This window comes from Phoca vitulina, unplaced genomic scaffold (assembly GCF_004348235.1).
Source record: "Phoca vitulina isolate PV1807 unplaced genomic scaffold, GSC_HSeal_1.0 scaffold57, whole genome shotgun sequence".
In the NCBI taxonomy this organism is placed as follows: domain Eukaryota; kingdom Metazoa; phylum Chordata; class Mammalia; order Carnivora; family Phocidae; genus Phoca; species Phoca vitulina.
In genome coordinates, this window is record NW_022589760.1 from 1619815 (window position 1) to 1639830 (window position 20016).

The 20016-nt window shown below is 47.2% G+C and overlaps 1 protein-coding gene across 7 annotated transcripts in view; it reads left to right on the forward strand.

The window, feature by feature from the left end:
- The first annotated feature begins 810 nt into the window (after positions 1 to 810).
- The window catches only part of PCDH19 (protocadherin 19), a 141859-nt gene continuing 122653 nt past the window's right edge, over positions 811 to 20016 (forward strand). For 3 of the 7 annotated variants that reach the window (XM_032389974.1, XM_032389975.1, XM_032389976.1), the window contains exons 1-3: positions 1710 to 4627; positions 7380 to 7520; positions 8223 to 8550. In XM_032389974.1, coding sequence (XP_032245865.1) covers positions 2481 to 4627; positions 7380 to 7520; positions 8223 to 8550 — 2616 coding nt within the window. In that variant the 5' untranslated portion in view covers positions 1710 to 2480. Of the gene's footprint in view, positions 4628 to 7379; positions 7521 to 8222; positions 8551 to 20016 lie in introns of all 7 variants that reach the window. The other 4 variants (XM_032389977.1, XM_032389978.1, XM_032389979.1 and 1 more) reach the window with 3 other exon arrangements.

Below are 20016 nucleotides of genomic sequence, written 5' to 3' on the forward strand. Positions count from 1 at the left end.
CAGCGAACAGTTTATTTATAGGGAGCTAAATTCTCCAACAGGGTGGGGTGAGGGGCGACGAAATTTGTCCAGCCCTCTCCGCGGTTCCGTCCCTGCGACACAGACCCCATTTGATTAACAAGCAACAGACAAGAGCGACCCGAACCGGGCCTGCTCTGGGAGAATAAGTGCTGCGTTCGCCGGGGAAGGAGGGATGGAGGTGACGGTCCCAGAGGATGGCTGCCGCGGTTCTCAGCCGAGGTGAAGACTCACCGGCCAAGAGCCGGACGACTGACCACCTCGGGGGCGCTTTATCCTTTCCTTTTTCCTTCCAATACCCGAGAAGGAGAGGAGAGGAAGGCAGAGAAGCAGACAGACAAAACCCAGGGTGAAGAGACAAAGAGGGAAGGGGGAGGGTGGTGAAGAGAGAAAGAATATGAATATGAATATTATATTCAAGATACGAGCATGTATGAGGGTGATGAGCCCGCCGAGAGAATCAAATCCTCATCTTTTCTGCAACCTACAAACAGGAGAGGCGCGCAGTTCCCGGGGATGCTCAGCCGCATTGCCAGCAAACCCCCCTCCCCACTCCACCCAGTCCTCTAGCCCCCGCTTGCCCTGCCCGCCAGGCCTCCTCAGACTCCCGCCCCGGCTCCGCGGGCCGGGGTACCACTTGGTCCCGCCAGTGTGTAAGTTTCCGGCTGGCCCCGCCCCGCCCCGCCCCCCGCGCCTTGGCCCCGCCCCAAGCCCGGAGCCCGCTGGGCGGCGCGCTGATTGGCCAGCGCCTGGCGTAGCCCGGCTCGGCAGCTCGGGCTCTCTCCAGCTCTCTCCAGACTCCACCGCCAGTAGTTTGCGGCATCGGGAGGAGCAGCAGCAGCAGTAGCGGCGGTGGCGGGTGCAGGGGGAAACGGACCAGCGGGCGCGGACGGCAGCACAGCTCCAGCACACCATGCCGGACTTGCCCAGAGGGCAGTGGCACTCGCGTCCCTAGCCTGGCGCAGGCCCTTGGCGCGTTGCGCTCGGCGGCATTCCGGCTGAGCGCATTCATCGGAGATTCGAAACCTCCCACCCCTGCTCGCTCACTCTCCACACTCACACTCCCCGCACCACACACTCACTCTTCCTCTCTCACACATTCACACACTGCCTGACAGAAAGCGAGCAAGACAGACCTCCCGAGTGCGAGAGCGTCCGGGAGGGAGGGAGCCCAAACGCAGCGCGGCCAGCGCCTCTCTGGGAGGATGGAATCAAGACGCTCTCACAAGTAAACTTTGGCGGCGACATAACCGTCGACCGTGGCAGCTGCTGAGGCGGACCTTAGCGACATTCGACTGAGCTAGGAGGATTTCTTCCCACAGCGGCGGCGGCGGCGGCGGCGGCGGCCTTCAGAGCGACACCCCAGCCTAGACCAAGGGAGGAGGTGAAGCCCCGGGTACCCGCGGCAGCGGCCCCGCCTCTCCTGGCCGGTACTGTTGTCGCTTTCCCTCCCCTTTTCCCCATTCCCCGCCCCCCACCCCGGGCCATTGGAAAGACCTGGACTTTGATAAATCGCCATCGCCCCGTTTTCACAAACTTGACGTGGAGGCTCGGGCTGCGTTGGTAACTTGGATTTCCAAGACGCAAACCCCCGCAGTCCAGCTGCTCTGTGTAGGGGACTCCGCGCCCACCTCCAATCCTGGACAGACGCGCCCCCCCACCAAGCCTTCTGAAGCCAACCTCGGCGCGAGGGAGAGCGTTCTTGTCTCAGCAGCCTCCCTCTCTCCCCTCCCCCTTCTTCTGCCGGCCGCGGGACCGCCATCCGGCTCAGCTGGATACCCGGGCGCCTGCGGCGCTTGACAGCAACTCAGAGTCCCACCTTTGATCATCCTTTCTCCCCAACAGACCTTGACAAGGCCAGCGTGGCCCTCCCGGACCTCGGAGGGCGCGTTCCAGGCGGGTTCTCTCTCCGCAGTGAGCCAGGAGAGCTAGGGGAAGGTCTTTGCGCATGCCAGGTGCACAGACAACGCGTTCGCCAGCCCCAGTGCCGGTGTGCCGCGGCGGGCCGGGCAGTGCCTGAGAGGCTGCACTCCCACGGCCCTCCCGGTCTTGGCCCCAAGTGCGGTCCAGACTCAGCCTTCCGTCGACCAGGCCGCTCAGACGGCGTCGGACCCGCAGCCCTGCGCCGCTGCGGCCAGTCGCGCCTGGCTAACTTTGAAGGGGGAAAACTGAGGAGCCGGGCTGGAGGGAGGGGGCTCGGGGCCGCGTGGCGCTCCCTTGGCCCCCCGGAGCCCCCGGGCCCGCCGCCAACCCCCTACGAGTCTGCTGCAACCTCAGCATTGGAGCCAGCGCGGGTGTCTCCCCCGCGCCGCCGGGCCGCCCTGGGCGGGACTCCTCCCGCGGCCTCCGGGGCCCCGGGGCGCGCGCAACAGGCGGCCCGAGTCAGCGGGAAGCTGGAGCGCCGGCGGCGTCGGCCTCGGAGGGGTGTGGAGAGGCGAGGCCAGGCAGAGCCCCGCGCAGCCATGGAGTCGCTCCTGCTGCCGGTGCTGCTGCTGTTGGCGGTACTGTGGACGCAGGCAGCCGCCCTCATTAACCTCAAGTACTCGGTAGAAGAGGAGCAGCGCGCCGGGACGGTGATCGCCAACGTGGCCAAGGACGCGCGCGAGGCGGGCTTTGCTCTGGATCCACGGCAGGCCTTTGCCTTCCGTGTGGTGTCCAACTCAGCCCCGCACCTGGTGGACATTAACCCCAGTTCGGGCCTGCTTGTCACCAAGCAGAAGATCGACCGCGACTTGCTGTGCCGCCAGAGCCCCAAGTGCATCATCTCGCTCGAGGTCATGTCCAGCTCAATGGAGATATGCGTGATTAAGGTGGAGATCAAGGACCTGAACGACAACGCGCCCAGCTTCCCAGCGGCACAGATCGAGCTGGAGATCTCAGAGGCAGCTAGTCCTGGCACGCGCATCCCGCTGGACAGCGCTTATGACCCGGACTCGGGCAGCTTCGGCGTGCAGACATACGAGCTCACGCCTAATGAGCTGTTTGGCCTGGAGATCAAGACGCGCGGCGATGGCTCACGCTTTGCGGAACTTGTGGTGGAGAAGAGTCTGGATCGCGAGACACAGTCGCACTACAGCTTTCGCATCACTGCACTCGACGGCGGCGACCCACCGCATCTGGGCACTGTTGGCCTCAGCATCAAGGTGACCGATTCCAATGACAACAACCCGGTGTTTGGCGAGTCCACCTACGCAGTGAGCGTGCCAGAAAACTCACCTCCCAATACACCAGTCATCCGCCTCAATGCCAGCGACCCAGACGAGGGCACCAATGGCCAGGTGGTCTACTCCTTCTACGGCTATGTCAACGACCGCACGCGTGAGCTCTTCCAGATCGACCCACACAGTGGCCTGGTCACAGTCACCGGTGCCCTAGACTATGAAGAAGGCCATGTGTACGAACTGGACGTGCAGGCCAAGGACCTGGGGCCCAACTCCATCCCGGCACACTGCAAGGTGACCGTCAGCGTTCTCGACACCAATGACAACCCGCCGGTCATCAACCTGCTGTCAGTTAACAGCGAGCTGGTGGAGGTAAGCGAGAGCGCCCCCCCGGGCTACGTGATTGCACTGGTGCGGGTGTCTGATCGAGACTCGGGCCTCAATGGGCGCGTGCAGTGCCGATTGCTGGGCAACGTGCCCTTTAGGCTGCAGGAGTATGAGAGCTTCTCCACTATCCTGGTGGACGGACGGCTGGACCGCGAGCAGCATGACCAGTACAACCTCACGATCCAGGCGCGCGACAGCGGTGTGCCCATGCTGCAGAGTGCCAAGTCCTTTACAGTTCGCATCACCGACGAGAATGATAACCACCCGCACTTTTCCAAGCCTTACTACCAGGTCATGGTGCAGGAGAACAACACACCTGGCGCCTACCTGCTTTCCGTGTCTGCCCGAGACCCCGACCTGGGTCTCAATGGCAGTGTCTCCTACCAGATTGTGCCGTCGCAGGTGCGGGACATGCCTGTCTTCACCTATGTCTCCATCAACCCCAACTCGGGCGACATCTACGCGCTTCGATCCTTCAACCACGAGCAGACCAAGGCATTCGAATTCAAGGTCCTGGCCAAGGATGGCGGCCTGCCTTCGCTGCAGAGCAACGCCACGGTTAGGGTCATCATCCTCGACGTCAACGATAATACCCCGGTCATCACGGCCCCACCCTTGATCAACGGCACTGCCGAGGTCTACATCCCCCGCAACTCTGGCATAGGCTATCTGGTGACCGTCGTCAAAGCAGACGACTATGATGAAGGTGAGAATGGCCGGGTCACCTACGACATGACCGAGGGTGACCGCGGCTTCTTTGAAATAGATCAGGTCAATGGCGAAGTCAGAACCACTCGCACCTTTGGCGAGAGCTCAAAGGCTTCTTATGAGCTTATTGTGGTGGCCCACGACCACGGCAAGACGTCTCTCTCCGCCTCTGCACTAGTCCTAATCTACCTGTCCCCTGCTCTTGACGCCCAAGAGTCAATGGGCTCGGTGAACTTGTCCCTGATTTTCATTATCGCCCTGGGCTCCATTGCCGGCATCCTCTTTGTCACTATGATCTTCGTGGCAATCAAGTGCAAGCGAGACAACAAAGAGATCCGGACCTACAACTGCAGGTAGAGCCAACTTTTTTTCTTTCCTTTGTCTTGGATGAATAAGGTGTATCTGTGTCTCAGTGTGAAAATCCCAGTGCTTTTGTTTCCTACTTAAATGCATGCTGTGTACATACTGCGCTTCTTTTTGGAGGGGGGAAAGTTTGTGGCAGTCCTAGTTGATCAATTCTTTTGATCTGACAATTTGCTGGAAGACAATCATTTACTGTTCGAGTGGTGGATTCTGTCACATAATGATGATGAGCAGGAAAGCAATTATCATTTTAAAATTCGTGCAGCTGTCTCCATGAAGTTATGGCAGGAAAAAAATGAGAGAGAGAGAGAAAGAGAGAGTCAATTTTCAGCAGAACCACCAACACCAAGTCCCACAACTTGATTTCAGGGGCACAGTGTTTTGGGGACAGATACTGAAAGGAGAGGGAGTGCTGGTAGTTGCCTGGTCCTGTTGTAGGGAAAAACTGAAGAGAGCCTGTGAGTGGGTGTCTAAGGTAGGAAACAGTGGAGGGAAAACAGAAATGTGTGGGGAAGCAGGTAACTAGTGTTTTTTTAAAAAGTGTGTTCTTGGCTTGTTTTGTATCCATTCCCCAAAACATCTGGCTATGTATGGTGAAATTCTACCAGTCATTTATGTTTTCACATATCTGGTTGGTTGGTGGGGTAGAGACCAAACATCCCAATGAGGGATAGGACTTCACTTCCAGATGTTGCAGTAAAAATAGCAATCTTCTGGAGCTGATGGTGTTTTTCTGTAATGTGGGATTCAGCTGTGGCATTAAGATCTGGTCCCTACCAGTGGATGTCACTATGGGCTATTGTGTTACAGTTTCTCTTGAAGCGTATGCAGGGTGTGTGTGTGTGGGGGGGGGCGGGATGAGAATAGAAACGCAGAAACTGGAATGACAAGTAGTAGTAAAAAAAAAAAAAAAGATTTCCTGATAAACACATTAGAGGGTGTTGTTGAAGCCCTTCCTTACAATTGGACAGAACAAATAAGTCTAAGTATTTCTGGAGTCCAATTTAGGATAATACATGTAATTTTTTCCAGCAGTGTCTCATCGAAAGGGTTGAAAAAAAGAAGTTGTTTCTTTAGTTTGCTGAAATTGAAGATGCTGCTGTTTCCAACCAAGGTGTGTGTGTGCTTTCAACACACCTACACATCCAGTGTGTCTTTTATGCCATCTGTGCTTGCATGTTAATCAGTCAAAATATGTTCCTGTAGGTTCAATTTGTATTTGACACCATCTGAAATGCACACTTCTGTGAATCAGAGCCCCCTGAATATGTAACAGCCATGCAATTATTGTTTCCCTTTTACTATTCTCTGCGTTACACAAGTTAGTAGACAAATGCTAACCACACATGAATATCAATCAGGTGCCATAAAAGAGCAGCTGCAATGCCTCATAAATGCTTTAATCCTGTTACTAGTGAAATGGCCGTGACTTTTCGTTTCTTCAGCTCTGAGTCATTTCAGATGGGAGAAATGGAAATTAATACCGCTCTTACCTTTGAAACCTGTATGACTGCCAGTGGCAATTTTTATAGGAGAAAAAATGCGGGGTCTGTAAAATTTTATTTATATGGAGATAATGATAGAGTGGACTCTTTTTAAGCCATTTCCTTAGTGTAAAGTAAATGTATAAGACCCTTTTCTTGATGAAAAAGAAATCATCTTGAAATAAAGATAGTGAAGGCTTTGCCACTTCTTGGTGATGTATGACTAGAAGTGAGAGCTCTTTCTGAGAGCTTGCCAGGGAGATCATTAAACAGGGAAGAGAGCATTTGAAATTAAAAAAAAAAAAAGAAAGAAAGAAAAAAGAAAATCTCAGTGCTCTCCAACTTCACTCACATGTGTATTTTGTAAAGAGCTCTGTTCCCTATGGTGGTTTGGGATTAATGAAGTACAGTTTAATTAAATAATTGGTCAATACAGAAAGGGCTGCTCAGTGAATGCCTCAGCCAAGTAATTGGTCGGGGCATTGCCAAACTTAACCATCATGGGTAAACAAAATCATTAAAACTTCCCATGGATTCTGTAAACAGATTAGAGAAGAAAATAAACCCTAGTCCTGGGGTCTTTGGGATTTTTTCTGCTCTCAAACTCCAGCTTGCCATCACTGCAAGTCTGCCTGAACACAGAGCGAAAGGGCGAGAGGAATGTAACTGCTCAGCACTAGGAACATCCTCGGGACAGAATAAGAATTTGCCTCTGGAAGCATGCAATCTCCCTGTATGCTCAGACGTTTTAGAAACCTAAAGTTCAAGAGCCTGTCTTTCCATGTATTAGACAAGAGGTTTCCTTTTCTCAGCCCCTCCTGAGCCTCTTCCTCAAATGCATTCATTTATGAGACTTGCGTGAGGTGATCTGCAATTGCTGCTGAATTGGGCTCCCTTTTTGTATTCAGACAATTAGCTTTGTTGAGCGAGAATACAGTCACAGTCTTTCCCTTGTAAAGATCAACCTGTATTATTTATTAACCCTATTGTTTTGCTGATTATTGCCCAGAAATAGAATTTTCAAACAATAAGGTGAATCATTATGTGCAAAGTAATAAATGACTGAAAATCTGGCTACATTTTAATGTATTTCTTTTGACAAGTCTCTTAATGCTTGGTGTCTTTGGTGCACGTTGCTGGATCTATGTCAGTGTTAATTAAATTGAACTCTTTATGTTCCAGTTGCAGCACAGCTGCTTGTAGGTACACCTGAATGGAGAAGGATGCTGAATGCACTAACCTTTAAATTCCTTTGCAGTAATTGTTTAGCCATCACTTGTCTCCTCGGCTGTTTTATAAAAGGACAAAACAGCAAGTGTCTGCATTGCATCTCGGTTTCTCCCATTAGCAAGGAGCAAGACAAAAAGGCAGAGGAGAAAGTGAGCCTAAGGGGAAAGAGGTAAAAAGCACTTCCCCTCATTCAAATGGGTTTAGCTATCCTATTTCTCTAGGAGAGGGTGGAGTAGGGTGGGGAGTAGAAGGGAGCAGGGCTAAGGCAGGGGGGAAGGAGGGTGTGGAGGAGAGAAGCTGAGGTATGTCAAAGGATGGGGTTTGATCTCCTACCCCAGTGCAGAACTGATCAGGTCAAAGAGGAACCTGACTGAGAGTGTTCGCCCCTTGGCAAATGCCTGGAGGAACTGGAAATGAGGTTATTTTTTAATTCCTTCTATCTCCTCTTCTGTTAAATTAATACTTGCTTCTTATTTCACCCAGGGGTTCCTCTGGGTTCCAGGGGGAGCTCCAGATTTGAGCATTTTCATGCTTTCTCTCCCATAGGCTCAACTTTCCCTGTCCTCCCCACCCTTGCTAAATAGCCACTCATATGAGAAGTTCCACATCCAAAGCATAGAAACATTTTTTTTTGGGGGGGGATGGAGGAATGGGAGGTTTGTATGTTTAATATGAAAAATGAATGGCCCTTAGCTTGTGTTCACATGTAAAAAATGCAGGGAGAAACCCGATGATGTAATGCACCAGAATAAGAAGCTGGAGCAGAGATGGGGTGCAACCCTCTGGGGTGTTTAATATTTATTAATCAATGCGTGGTTTGGGAGGGCATTAGCAATACATGTTGCCCCCCCCCTTTTTTTTTGTCACATAGAATCGCTGAGTACTCCTATGGGCATCAAAAGAAATCAAGCAAGAAGAAAAAAATCAGTAAGAATGACATCCGTCTAGTACCCCGGGATGTGGAGGAGACAGACAAGATGAACGTTGTCAGTTGCTCCTCCCTGACCTCCTCCCTCAACTATTTCGACTACCACCAGCAGACACTGCCCCTGGGCTGCCGCCGCTCTGAGAGCACTTTCCTGAATGTGGAGAACCAGAATACCCGCAATACCAGTGCCAACCACATCTATCATCACTCTTTCAACAGCCAGGGTCCCCAGCAGCCAGACTTGATCATCAATGGTGTGCCTCTGCCTGAGGTGAGTGCAGCTGAGGGGCTCTGTGAGGTCCTTCCAGATCTCTTTCCCATGCTGCTCCCCGCCGCCCCCCACCCCCCCCACCCCGCACCAGACCGCTTAGGTCTCTGTGCTGGAGAATTCCCTGGCAGGGGTGGGGAGAACTTCTCTGCCTAGTCAGGGTCTGCTACCAGGGTCTCTTGGGGCAAAGGGTAGCCCAACATATTGGGCTTCTGTAGGGGTGGATGTTGGGCATGGGAGCTCAAGGGGTCTGTGCATTTGAAATCTCTGTACGGTGTTCTGGCATGATACAAATTTGCTGCACCTGTTGCAAATGGGGTATGTGTTTTGCCAGCCAGTGGTACCAGCATTCCAGTTAAAGTGGCTGAGAAAGAGTCAACAAGTAGTGTTAAAGATGGGGGAACTCTAGAATGTTCAGGGGCCAATTTCCCAGTGCGAGAGTGATTCACCTTCCTGAAGCCCCCTTTTGCTTTTTCTTTGGCCATATGTGTGCTTTGCCAAGAGTATGGATGGGCTGGTTAAAGGGAGGCAAACAAAAAAATTTTAAAAAGCCACTTTGCCTTGTCTTGGTTGTTCTCATGGTGACGTTTGACAAACAAGGAGGTTGGAAACTGTCACTAAGAATGAACATTTCAGAAATTAACTATGATTTGAGGTAGCTCTGTTTCTCTTTACCAGGTATGAATGTTTTCAAATGGAAGCATTTTTTTTAACACTACGTGGTCTGATGTTTGCTGGCTCTTGAAATACAAATAATAACATGGATGATGGTGGGTGGGTGGGTGGAAGGCTGTAAGTAACAGTTCTTAGGTTGGTTTCATTTTTCCATGAATTGCTTAAGTCCGTCTTTGGTTGGAAATTTGATGCACTGGGAGACATATCCCCTCTTCCAGGCCACTAATGAAAGGAATACAGTATATTTGAAAGGCGCTTCCACATTTTTTTGAAGCACCTGCACAGCCATTGTCTCCTTTGATCCTTGCAATAGTTATCTTGATAGATTGCCCTTCAGTAGATGAAACAGAGTCCAGAGATGGTAAGGGAGTTGTTCAGACTCACAGAACAAGGCGTAGAGAGACACACAGAGAGAGGAGGGGGATAGGAAGGGAGAGGAAGAGGGAGATGGAGAGGCAGAGAGAGAGAGAGAGAGGAGAGACTAGATCACAGGGCTCTATAACTCTCTGGCAAGTGCTGTTTCAGTGACACCTTCCTGCCTCGGAAATAATTCAGCCTGACACACCTAGGCTATGATGCATATAAAATGGTCTCATAGTATTTGTATCAATTTCATAGGGCAAAGGGTTTTAGGACTACTTGGATCAATTGCTTTTCCTAGTTTCCTGAAAAATCATTCTCATCAGAAGTAATTGGACCTAGAGCAGTGCTTTTAATGAGAAACCGATGATCTTCTGCCGGCAACAAAAGCACCAATATTTTCAATCTATAAATCTATAAATAAGGATTTATTGAAAATCCAATATCATGCTACAGAGGCACAGTTATAATTATGGATATCAGAATATACTACTAGGAACTAGATCATAGACTTTTTAGAAGACTACTTGTGGACTACTAAGAGTTCAGCAATGGAGAGGAAGAGATAGTGCTCTGTGGTGCAATCATGATTTTGAATCTGGGGACACCTCTTGGTATGGAAGCCCTCTGAGTCTCTGTTTCCTCATCTACAAAATGGGCACGTCTACCATGCAAGGTTGGTCCAAGGAATAATATGACATTGTGTAATGTAAAGGGTATGACTCATACATGTTCCCTGAATTGTAGATCTCTTCACTAGACAATAATTGGAGAGTCATTTATGATGGCCTGCACCCCTGAGTGTGACCCCATAGACACTGTAACTAAGGAGGTATTAAAGTTGGTTTTGTATAGATAACACCTACAAAGTGTTGTGGTTGGAGTATTCATATTGGATGATAAACAATGGAGGTGAAAGATGGCACAGTTGTGGGTTCAGGTGCTGACTGCTATTGCTTGTGGAGATTAATCATCTGAGGGCTTGGTGATTATTTCTGTAATCAATTCAAGGCACTAGAGAAATGTGGGCTCTGGTGCTTATGAGATACTTAGAGGGGGCAGGAGACCTATGACTGTGTGTGTCTGCATGGTTTACTGAAGATCTTGGTGTTCTTTTTGATTCTCCTATAGGAAGAATGAAATAAAATATTGCTTCATTTATTTAGAAAAGCGATTGGAAGTCTGAATTCTGATCCTCTCCCCAACTCACAAAGCCACATGCTCTTCTTTTTTTTTTTTAAGATTTTATTTATTCATTTGAGACACAGAGATACAGAGAGAGAGAGAGCATGAGCGGGGGGAGAGGCAGAGGGAAAGGGAGAAGCAGGCACCCCGCTGAGTCAGGAGCCCGATGTGGGGCTCGATCCCAGGACCCTGGGACCATGACCTGAGCCGAAGGCAGACGCTTAACCATCTGAGCCACCCAGGCACCCCCACATGCTCTTCTTATTTAACAAAATCACAGAGATGTAGTGTCTAGGGCTAGTCAAGGGTCAAGGCAGTGTGTACTAGACACAGTGAGGCTAAGTCTGTATTTCGAATACGCAGTCCTGTAGAGTTCAACTGACAAACCCATTCAGAAAGAGGAGAGAGCCTCCCACGACTGAGCACAAATCAGGCCATTTTAACCTGCATCTGTCACAAAGTTATGCATGGGGAAAAGGACACTTCTCCTTTCCATATCAGAAGCCCCTGAACGAGGACTAGGTAGAATACTTAAGTACAGTGAAATCTACAGAAGAGCAAGAATGGTTGATTTATACATTCAGCTAATATTTATTGAAGGCCTACTTTTTTTCTGCTCTAGGCTCTGGTGTTATAGAAATAAAAAAGATGTTCCGTCGTCTCAAGGAATGTACATTCTAACAGGGGAGACAAGCAAACAGGTGATTTGCAGTATGGAATGATTTATGCTACTACTGCGTTCAATAGGATATTCTCCATTCCTAGAATAGTAATATCCTGATATATTTCCTACCTTCTCTTTATATTTTCCTATTAATTAATTAACCCATCCAAGAAACCACCATTTATTAAGAAGTTATAACAGAGTGCTAAGTGCTATGATGTGATAAATATGAGATTCTATGGTGACTTCTGTATTAAATTTTACGTCACATTTTTCTTTACATTATTTCATCAAACCATTCTTTTATTTGTTCATTAATTAACCCCAATAGCATTTGTCTCACCCTTAGAATGTGCTAGACACTGTACTACTTGCCCAGGATCCAAAAATAAAACACTTGATCCTTGACCCTAGGGAGTTTACAAGGAGACAGACAAGTAAACAGGTCAGTTCAACTCAGGATAGCAATTCTTTTCTGAGCATATGTTACATTATTACTCTCCAGGTTGGGACCAAAGCACTGCACATTAGGTTTCTCGGCTGGGCTACCTTGTGACAAACCCACTCCCTTCTTTAGCTGCAGAGTCAGTTAGAAGGCTTACAGTGGCATTATAAAGGAGTTGGAACTTCTTCCCTTGCAGCACTCCATCATACCTTATCACCATGGCATTAGATATCAGTAAGCATTATTAGAGAATCCAATGTGCTCAGCTGTGTGGCAGGTACCATGGGGATCCCAAATAAATATGAGATGCAGCATCTGCCCACAGAGAGTTCAGTCTGGTTGGGGAGCTAAGATCACCCAGTGATTTCCTTGCAAGCAATACAAAAGAGTTTCTAACCACGTTACTTTGTAGACTTCTTCGCGCTCCCCTTCTGCTTCTTCCTTGGCAACCCTGCTATCATTTATATGTAGACTTACTGTTGAGCTCTTAAGGTTTGGTGCTGCCTGCAAAAGGGTAACTTTTGCATCAGTGTGCAAACCTAGCCACATCTGAACATTGTTGGCTTTAGAAACCAAAGGGAATGTGATGGCAAATGCAGTTAAGTAGGTAAGGTAAAGGGAATGGAGCACGAGTCTAGGGAATTGGAACTCAGCCTTTAGTATCACAGAGACTGTCTCGCCTAGAATAGCGTATCATTATTTACCAGTCTTCTGATGTTGGTCAGGAAATCAGCCACGTGGATTTTGTGGTTTTGTACAGAGATTTGAAGAGGGAAAGTGGAGGATGTCTTTGCTGTTTACAGGAGACTTTTGTAGAATTAGTGATGTCAGGTATCCCTTAAATATTTTAAACTGAAGGGTGAGATTTGCATTTCTTGGCATCCTGGTATATTTAGTCCATAGATATAGTATATGCATAAGTGAATGTACGTGTGGAGGGAGGAGAGTGAAAAGAGGGAAAAAGAGATTGAAAAAGAAAGAGAATGGATGAAAGAGAATAATAATAGGCTTGCCAGTTCGCTAAGATTTTTCTAAAAATATTCCAACATTTTTAGAGTCTCCTTATTATGGCAAATACTTTTTCTTCCAATCTCATGAAATGGAGGCATGCCTCCTGGGCACCCCTGGATGCTGGAAAGTGTTACTCCTCTGTACATCAGCATCTCTGCATTACCCTTTTTGTCACCCAAGCCGTGATCATTGCTGGAGGAAGATGCAATTCATTTCTTCTACTGCTAATGGAGACGTGATTAGACCTCTTCCTGCTTTTAGGAGATGTCAAATGGCCCATACACCCAGTCTCTTTGGTGAGGCATTTTAAAATTTTAACTTTCTAACGTTGAATGATTCTGAGCTGACACTCTGAGGGAGTCATAGTAGGCAAAAGTTTCCTGAATTCTAGTCATATGTGCATAGGGATTTAGATTTTGGTTTCAAACTCAATCTTGAGTTCTTTCTATTTTTCTACCTTTCACTAGGAAACTGTAGCATCTTCAATATGAGACATCCCCCTAAGGATGTGTGTGCTCTGCTATGGCACTGAGCAGTGGAAGAGTTTGCAGACTAAGGATGTATGTGGCAGACCAAATTGAATGCTTCCTGTTATAGGAAGTCTCAATGCATGTCATCTTAGTGCAAATAATGAAACTAAAACATCAGTTAGGCTTTGAAGAAAAATAGGAAGAAAGAAACAGCTCATCATGCTTTGGTCCCTAAAACAGAAGTTTTAAAGTTAGGGATTTGCAGGGATTTGAGTGAAACCCTGGGTTAAGGAACTAGAAGAACAGCCCCAAACCTATCAGATGTCAGATTCAGAAATCACTAGGAAATTGATATGGATGATGAAGCTGGTTTGGATAGCAAGGAAATGACACCACCTCCAATGAAAACAAACCAACAAAGGGTTCAGTGAGCGTTTTTTATTTTACTTTTTCTTGTTATGACAGCATCTTGGAACCACCTAAGTCTTATCCCTAAGGGTCAAAAGTAACCCTCAGGCTGCGGAAGGAAGCAATGGGAAACAGTGCAGCCCGCATCTTTTCAGGAATCGGCACTCGGGTTTTCTTTAAAAATCAAAGGCTTAAAAAAAAAAATAAAAATCAAAGGCTTCACTTCTACTAGGAGACATTCTAGGGCCACCCATTGTCTACATTGTATCTTATTGGCCCATTCACATCTAGCAGAGGCAGTGCGTCTCCCAGTGGGGATCTGCTTGCAAGATGTGTTCCAGAATAAACCGTTCCTCTCTCGTCTCCATGCAACTGCCGCAGAACTGAGTTAGTTTACATTAGTATTTGCTAATTTATTATTATCATTCCTTATTGGCAATTAACTGGTTACCTTAGAGATCACCTCTCTCCCCATACACCTTCACTAAAGTTGAGCTCAGCCAGAGGGCTTGCTAATGATCCCGAGATTTCTCTCCCGAGGGGACTGGAGGCAGGACATTTTCCATAGAGGGCTCTGAGGCTTTGGAATTCCTCTTATGGGAGGACCACTTGTTTTGGGTCCTGGTGGCCCTACCTGGTTTTTCTTTGATTGTGGATTAGACTTACAAGGTGGGAGGAGCTGCAGACCTCTCCTTCCCTATCCTTGCCTTGTCTTGGCTGTGGTTTTGGTATTCTGTGCCCGGAGGCTGAAGCTAGGGGTGTGGGGGATTGCTTGTTAGGAATTAGAGGGCTAAAAAAAGGATGAAGCCACCTCCTGGCAAAGCTGGAGTCTTTGAATTACGGCGCTGCAGTGGATCTGAGGCAGCTGCTTGGAGTTTAAGATATTGACCCCTCTGCTTGTGTATCTCAGCTTTCAGGGCTTAGGGGAGACCAAGCTTGGCTGGATCGAGTGTCTCAGATGTGGGTAAATGAAACCATTTGTACAAGAGGCCTGTGTGTGAGAGGCGGAAGGCTGGCTCAGGAGCGGCCATTTTCCCCTACTGAGAGGAGGCTTAATTTCTTGATGTGTGACTGGCTGGCCTTTAATGTGAGCCTCATTTACTTCGAACAATTGAGAGGCTTGAAGCGAAAGTCCCAGAGGATCAGTTGTTTGTAGAGGGAAATGCTCTTCAAGTTACATTTCCTTTTTGGCTGTTGTGTAGTTACGAGTGGTTTTTGTGTGGGCTGCATGGTGAGGGTCACTCTGCTTCCAGTGGGTGTACCCAGGCTGCTAGCGCCTCCCTGTGTCACCCCAGGGAATGCTGTGGAAGGTACTGAGGCTGCCTGGAGAAACAGCTCTGCCAGCTTCAGGAACTTGGGCTCCCATGCAGAAATCTCATTTGTTATATCATTCAGCATTTTGCTTAAAAATATTGGCTGGGACTACACAGTTCCACAGCATCCCTGGAAGAGATGTGAGAAGGAACCAGTATTTACACTCTATAATCATGAAAATGGAGTTACAGCGAGGACAGATGGCTCAACTAGGCACACAACATTTTGGGGCCAAACCCGACTCCATTTTGCTTGACAGCAGTTCCTCTGGTCCAGCTTCAAAGTGCTTTCTGTCACAGAACAGAAAGCCTGTTTGGGTGTCACAGGAGGACCTGTGGATATACCTTTGAACGGTCGGTTGTGTTCCTGAAAAGCTGTGCAGCAAGTGCGTGTTTTGTAAATTAGCCCTTGTATTAACCACAGTGATGGCATTCCATATTTATAGGAACCCTGCGGTGGATTTGTTCATAAAAGAAAGAGCCCCATGTAATGTGAATAAACAACTCCTGACCAATGTCCTTTGTTAAGTCTGGACTTTTCCAGTGAAAAGTGAGATTCCTCACATGGGAGAGATTTACAAAACCTTTGAAAGGTGGGCCAATTCATTATTCTCTTGAGTTCTCACCATTTGGCTTTCCTGGTTGAATTTCACTTACTTAAAAAATGTGATTATGTAATATTTAAAATACACGGCATCCAGAGAAGACAGGTACATTTAACAAATGCTACATTTCATATTTGTTCCTGATTATTTAAAAAAATTAAAGGTTACAGCTACCCCCTTCCCATCCTCTTCATCTCCCTCCACTCTTTGTAAGCCTGTGGCTGGACAAACTGAAGCCTCTTGGGAATGTGTTTTGGTGCTACTTGCTTTAGCCTCCTGAGCTCACTCCTGAAAGAGATGGCTCTCACTTTGCTGCTCCAGGTTCTGAACGCTCCCCAAGTCAATAAGCGGTTCTCGGATTCAGTAGAGCCTGGGAATTACTTTGGAAAATGAAAAGGCTCTCTTATACTTCCTTTAAATTTAGCTTTTGGGGAGGTAGAAGAAAGGTTTTTTCAGGAAGAAAAAAGGAGGTTTTTTCAGGAAGAAAAAAAATGGGAGTGAGAGGTAGACAGATGGACAGACAGACAGGTGTTAGGTGTTGGGGTAGCTATCTTGAGTTTTGAGCAGACCGTTTGTGATCGAAGCAGACTGGAAGCTTGATGTGAAGTCTGCATTCTCCTTGAGCTCAGTGCTCATGGACGAGCACCAGGCCTTCTTCATGTCAGATGCTTAAGCACTGCCTTGGTGTGCATAGACTTCAGATGCTCCATTAAGTCTCTGAGTGCTGGGGTAGCCAGTTTTCAGCTTCTCCCACTGGGCCCCATCTGGCTGCTCTTCCGTGGCAAGCTGCTCTCCCTCACTGCCACCAGCACTGTGGCCTTGGTGGTCCCTGCTTTCTGGATTATTTTCATTTCTATATCTGATTTCCAGAGCATGAAGGGCACCTCTTCTCAGATTGTGTAGTTTGCTCTTCTCAACAAAATGGATTCTCTGTGCAAGCTGGCAGGAAGATAAATTCAATCCAAAGGCCATAGTCTCTCCCTTTAGGGGAGTGTGTGTGTGTATGTGTGTGTGTGAGTGTGTGAGAGAGAGAGAGAGAGAGAGAGAGAGAGATTGAGAGTGATTTGCTTCTCACCCACTTATTCTGCCTCTGTGGTGATGGAGCATTTATGGGCTGGGCTGGCCTGATTATACACATGTCTATGAGCTTAGGCACTCAGAGTCCCCCTCCCCAGCCGTTGACACTCTGCTGGTTACCTTCCTGAGGAAAAGCTTCTAAGTCTAGTCACAACAGGGTGTTATTCCCCCACATGTGAGGCCAGGGCACCCCAATTTGATACAGCCCAGGAACAGATCTCCTGGGGGCTACTTTTAATTGAGAGCTCTGAGTAGGAAGCAGCCAAATAATCATTGCTATGTATGCAACCCAGCTTAAGAAAACTTTGTAGGGAATTTCAATTCCTTGGAAATTATTTTCGGAGGCTCAGTTTCTCTTTTTGTGCCTTTTGGACATAATTCTGTTTCAAACTCTACTCTAATCCTTTAATTCACTTGGCTTGAGGAAATCTTATCCAGGTATGTAGCTATAAAACCATATCTTTTCTAAGTGAGATGTATGAGCAGGAATCAGTCTGTATTCAGGGCGATTGGTTTAACCTTTAAATAACTTTTTTTTTTTTTTTTACAACTAAAGATGTCTGTAATCTAGCATTCATATATGAAACTTGACGTGTTTGAAGGATGCAGGACTCAAAATGCAGGTCTGAGCAGAGACATCTGGCTATAGGTAATGGTGAATGGCTTGTTGGAAGACTGATTTCCTCCTCTGTGCTGCCAGGCACAGTGACCCATGGTGAGGACACAGGCACACTGCATTCCGAAGATTGGCATTGACTCTGATCTTGCCATACTGGTCATTTCTTTAACTAGTGCATTTCCATTTTCTCAAGTACAGACTCTCAAGTGATGGAGTATGCTAATGGCAACGTTTGTTCCTAAGAGCTTAGGGGAGAGAACAGGATGGCATTAGCATTAAATAATAACTTTTCCATGGGACTTTGCCTGATTTTTTTTAAAATTTTTTATTGTTATGTTAATCACCATACATTACATCATTAGTTTTTGATGTAGTGTTTCATGATTCATTGTTTGTGCATAACACCCAGTGCTCCATGCAGAACGTGCCCTCTTTAATACTCATCACCAGGCTAACCCATTCTCCCACCCCCCTCCCCTCTAGAACCCTCAGTTTGTTTTTCAGAGTCCATCCTCTCTCATGGTTTGTCTCCCCCTCCGATTCCCCCCCCTTCATTCTTCCCCTCCTGCTATCTTCTTCTTTTTTTTTTTCTTAACATATAATGTATTATTTGTTTCAGAGGTACAGATCTGTGATTCAACAGTCTTGCACAATTCACAGCGCTCACCATAGCACAACCCTCCCCAGTGTCTATCACCCAGCCATCCCATCCCTCCCACCCCAACCCCCACTCCAGCAACCCTCAGTTTGTTTCCTGAGGTTAAGAATTCCTCATATCAGTGAGGTCATATGATACATGTCTTTCTCTGATTGACTTATTTCGCTCAGCGTAACGCCCTCCAGTTCCATCCACGTCGTTGCAAATGGCAAGATCTCATTCCTTTTGATGGCTGCATAATATACCATTGTATATATATACCACATCTTCTTTATCCATTCATCTGTCGATGGACATCTTGGCTCTTTCCACAGTTTGGCTATTGTGGACATTGCTGCTATAAACATCAGGGTGCATGTACCCCTTCGGATCCCTACATTTGTATCTTTGGGGTAAATACCCAGTAGTGCAATTGCTAGATCATATGGTAGCTCTATCTTCAACTTTTGAGGAACCTCCATACTGTTTTCCAGAGTGGTTGCACCAGCTTGCATTCCCACCAACAGGGTAGGAGGGTTCCCCTTTCTCCGCATCCCCGCCAACATCTGTCGTTTCCTGACTTGTTAATTTTAGCCATTCTGACTGGTGTGAGGTGGTATCTCATTAGGTTTTGATTTGGATTTCCCTGATGCCGAGTGATGTTGAGCACTTTTTCATGTGTCTGTTGGCCATTTGGAGGTCTTCTTTGGAAAAATGTCTGTTCATGTCTTCTGCCCATTTCTTGATTGGATTCTTTGTTCTTTGGGTGTTGAGTTTGATAAGTTCTTTATAGATTTTGGATACTAGCCCTTTATCTGATATGTCATTTGCAAATATCTTCTCCCATTCTGTCGGTTGTCTTTTGGTTTTGTTGACTGTTTCTTTTGCTGTGCAAAAGCTTTTTATCTTGATGAAGTCCCAATAGTTCATTTTTGCCCTTGCTTCCCTTGCCTTTGGCGATGTTTGTAGGAAGAAGTTGCTGCGGCTGAGGTCAAAGAGGTTGCTGCCTGTGTTCTCCTTTAGGTTATTGATGGACTCCTGTCTCACATTGAGGTCTTTCAACCATTTGGAGTCTATTTTTGTGTGTGGTGTAAGAAAATGGTCCAGTTTCATTCTTCTGCATGTGGCTGTCCAATTGTCCCAACACCATTTGTTGAAGAGACTGTCTTTTTCCCATTGGACATTCTTTCCTGCTTTGTCAAAGATTAGTTGACCATAGAGTTGAGGGTCCATTTCTGGGCTCTCTATTCTGTTCCATTGATCTATGTATCTGTTTTTATGCCAGTACCATACTGTCTTGATGATGACAGCTTTGTAATAGAGCTGGAAGTCCGGAATTGTGATGCCGCCAGCTTTGCTTTTCTTTTTCAACATTCCTCTGGCTATTCGGGGTCTTTTCTGGTTCCATACAAATTTTAGGATTATTTGTTCCATTTCTTTGAAAAAAGTGGATGGTATTTTGATGGGGATTGCTTTGAATGTGTAGATTGCTCTAGGTAGCATTGACATCTTCACAATATTTGTTCTTCCAATCCATGAGCATGGGACGTTTTCCATTTCTTTGTGTCTTCCTCAATTTCTTTCATGAGTATTTTATAGTTTTCTGAGTACAGATCCTTTGCCTCTTTGGTTAGATTTATGCCTAGGTATCTTATGGTTGTGGGTGCAATTGTAAATGGGATCGACTCCTTAATTTCTCTTTCTTCTGTCTTGTTGTTGGTGTATAGGAATATCACTGATTTCTGTGCATTGATTTTATGTCCTGCCACTTTACTGAATTCCTGTATGAGTTCTAGCAGTTTTGGGGTGGAGTCTTTTGGGTTTTCCACATAAAGTATCATATCATCTGCAAAGAGTGAGAGTTTGACTTCTTCTTTGCCGATTTGGATGCCTTTTATTTCTTTTTGTTGTCTGATTGCTGTGGCTAGGACTTCCAATACTATGTTGAATAGCAGTGGTGACAGTGGACATCCCTGCTGTGTTCCTGACCTTAGGGGGAA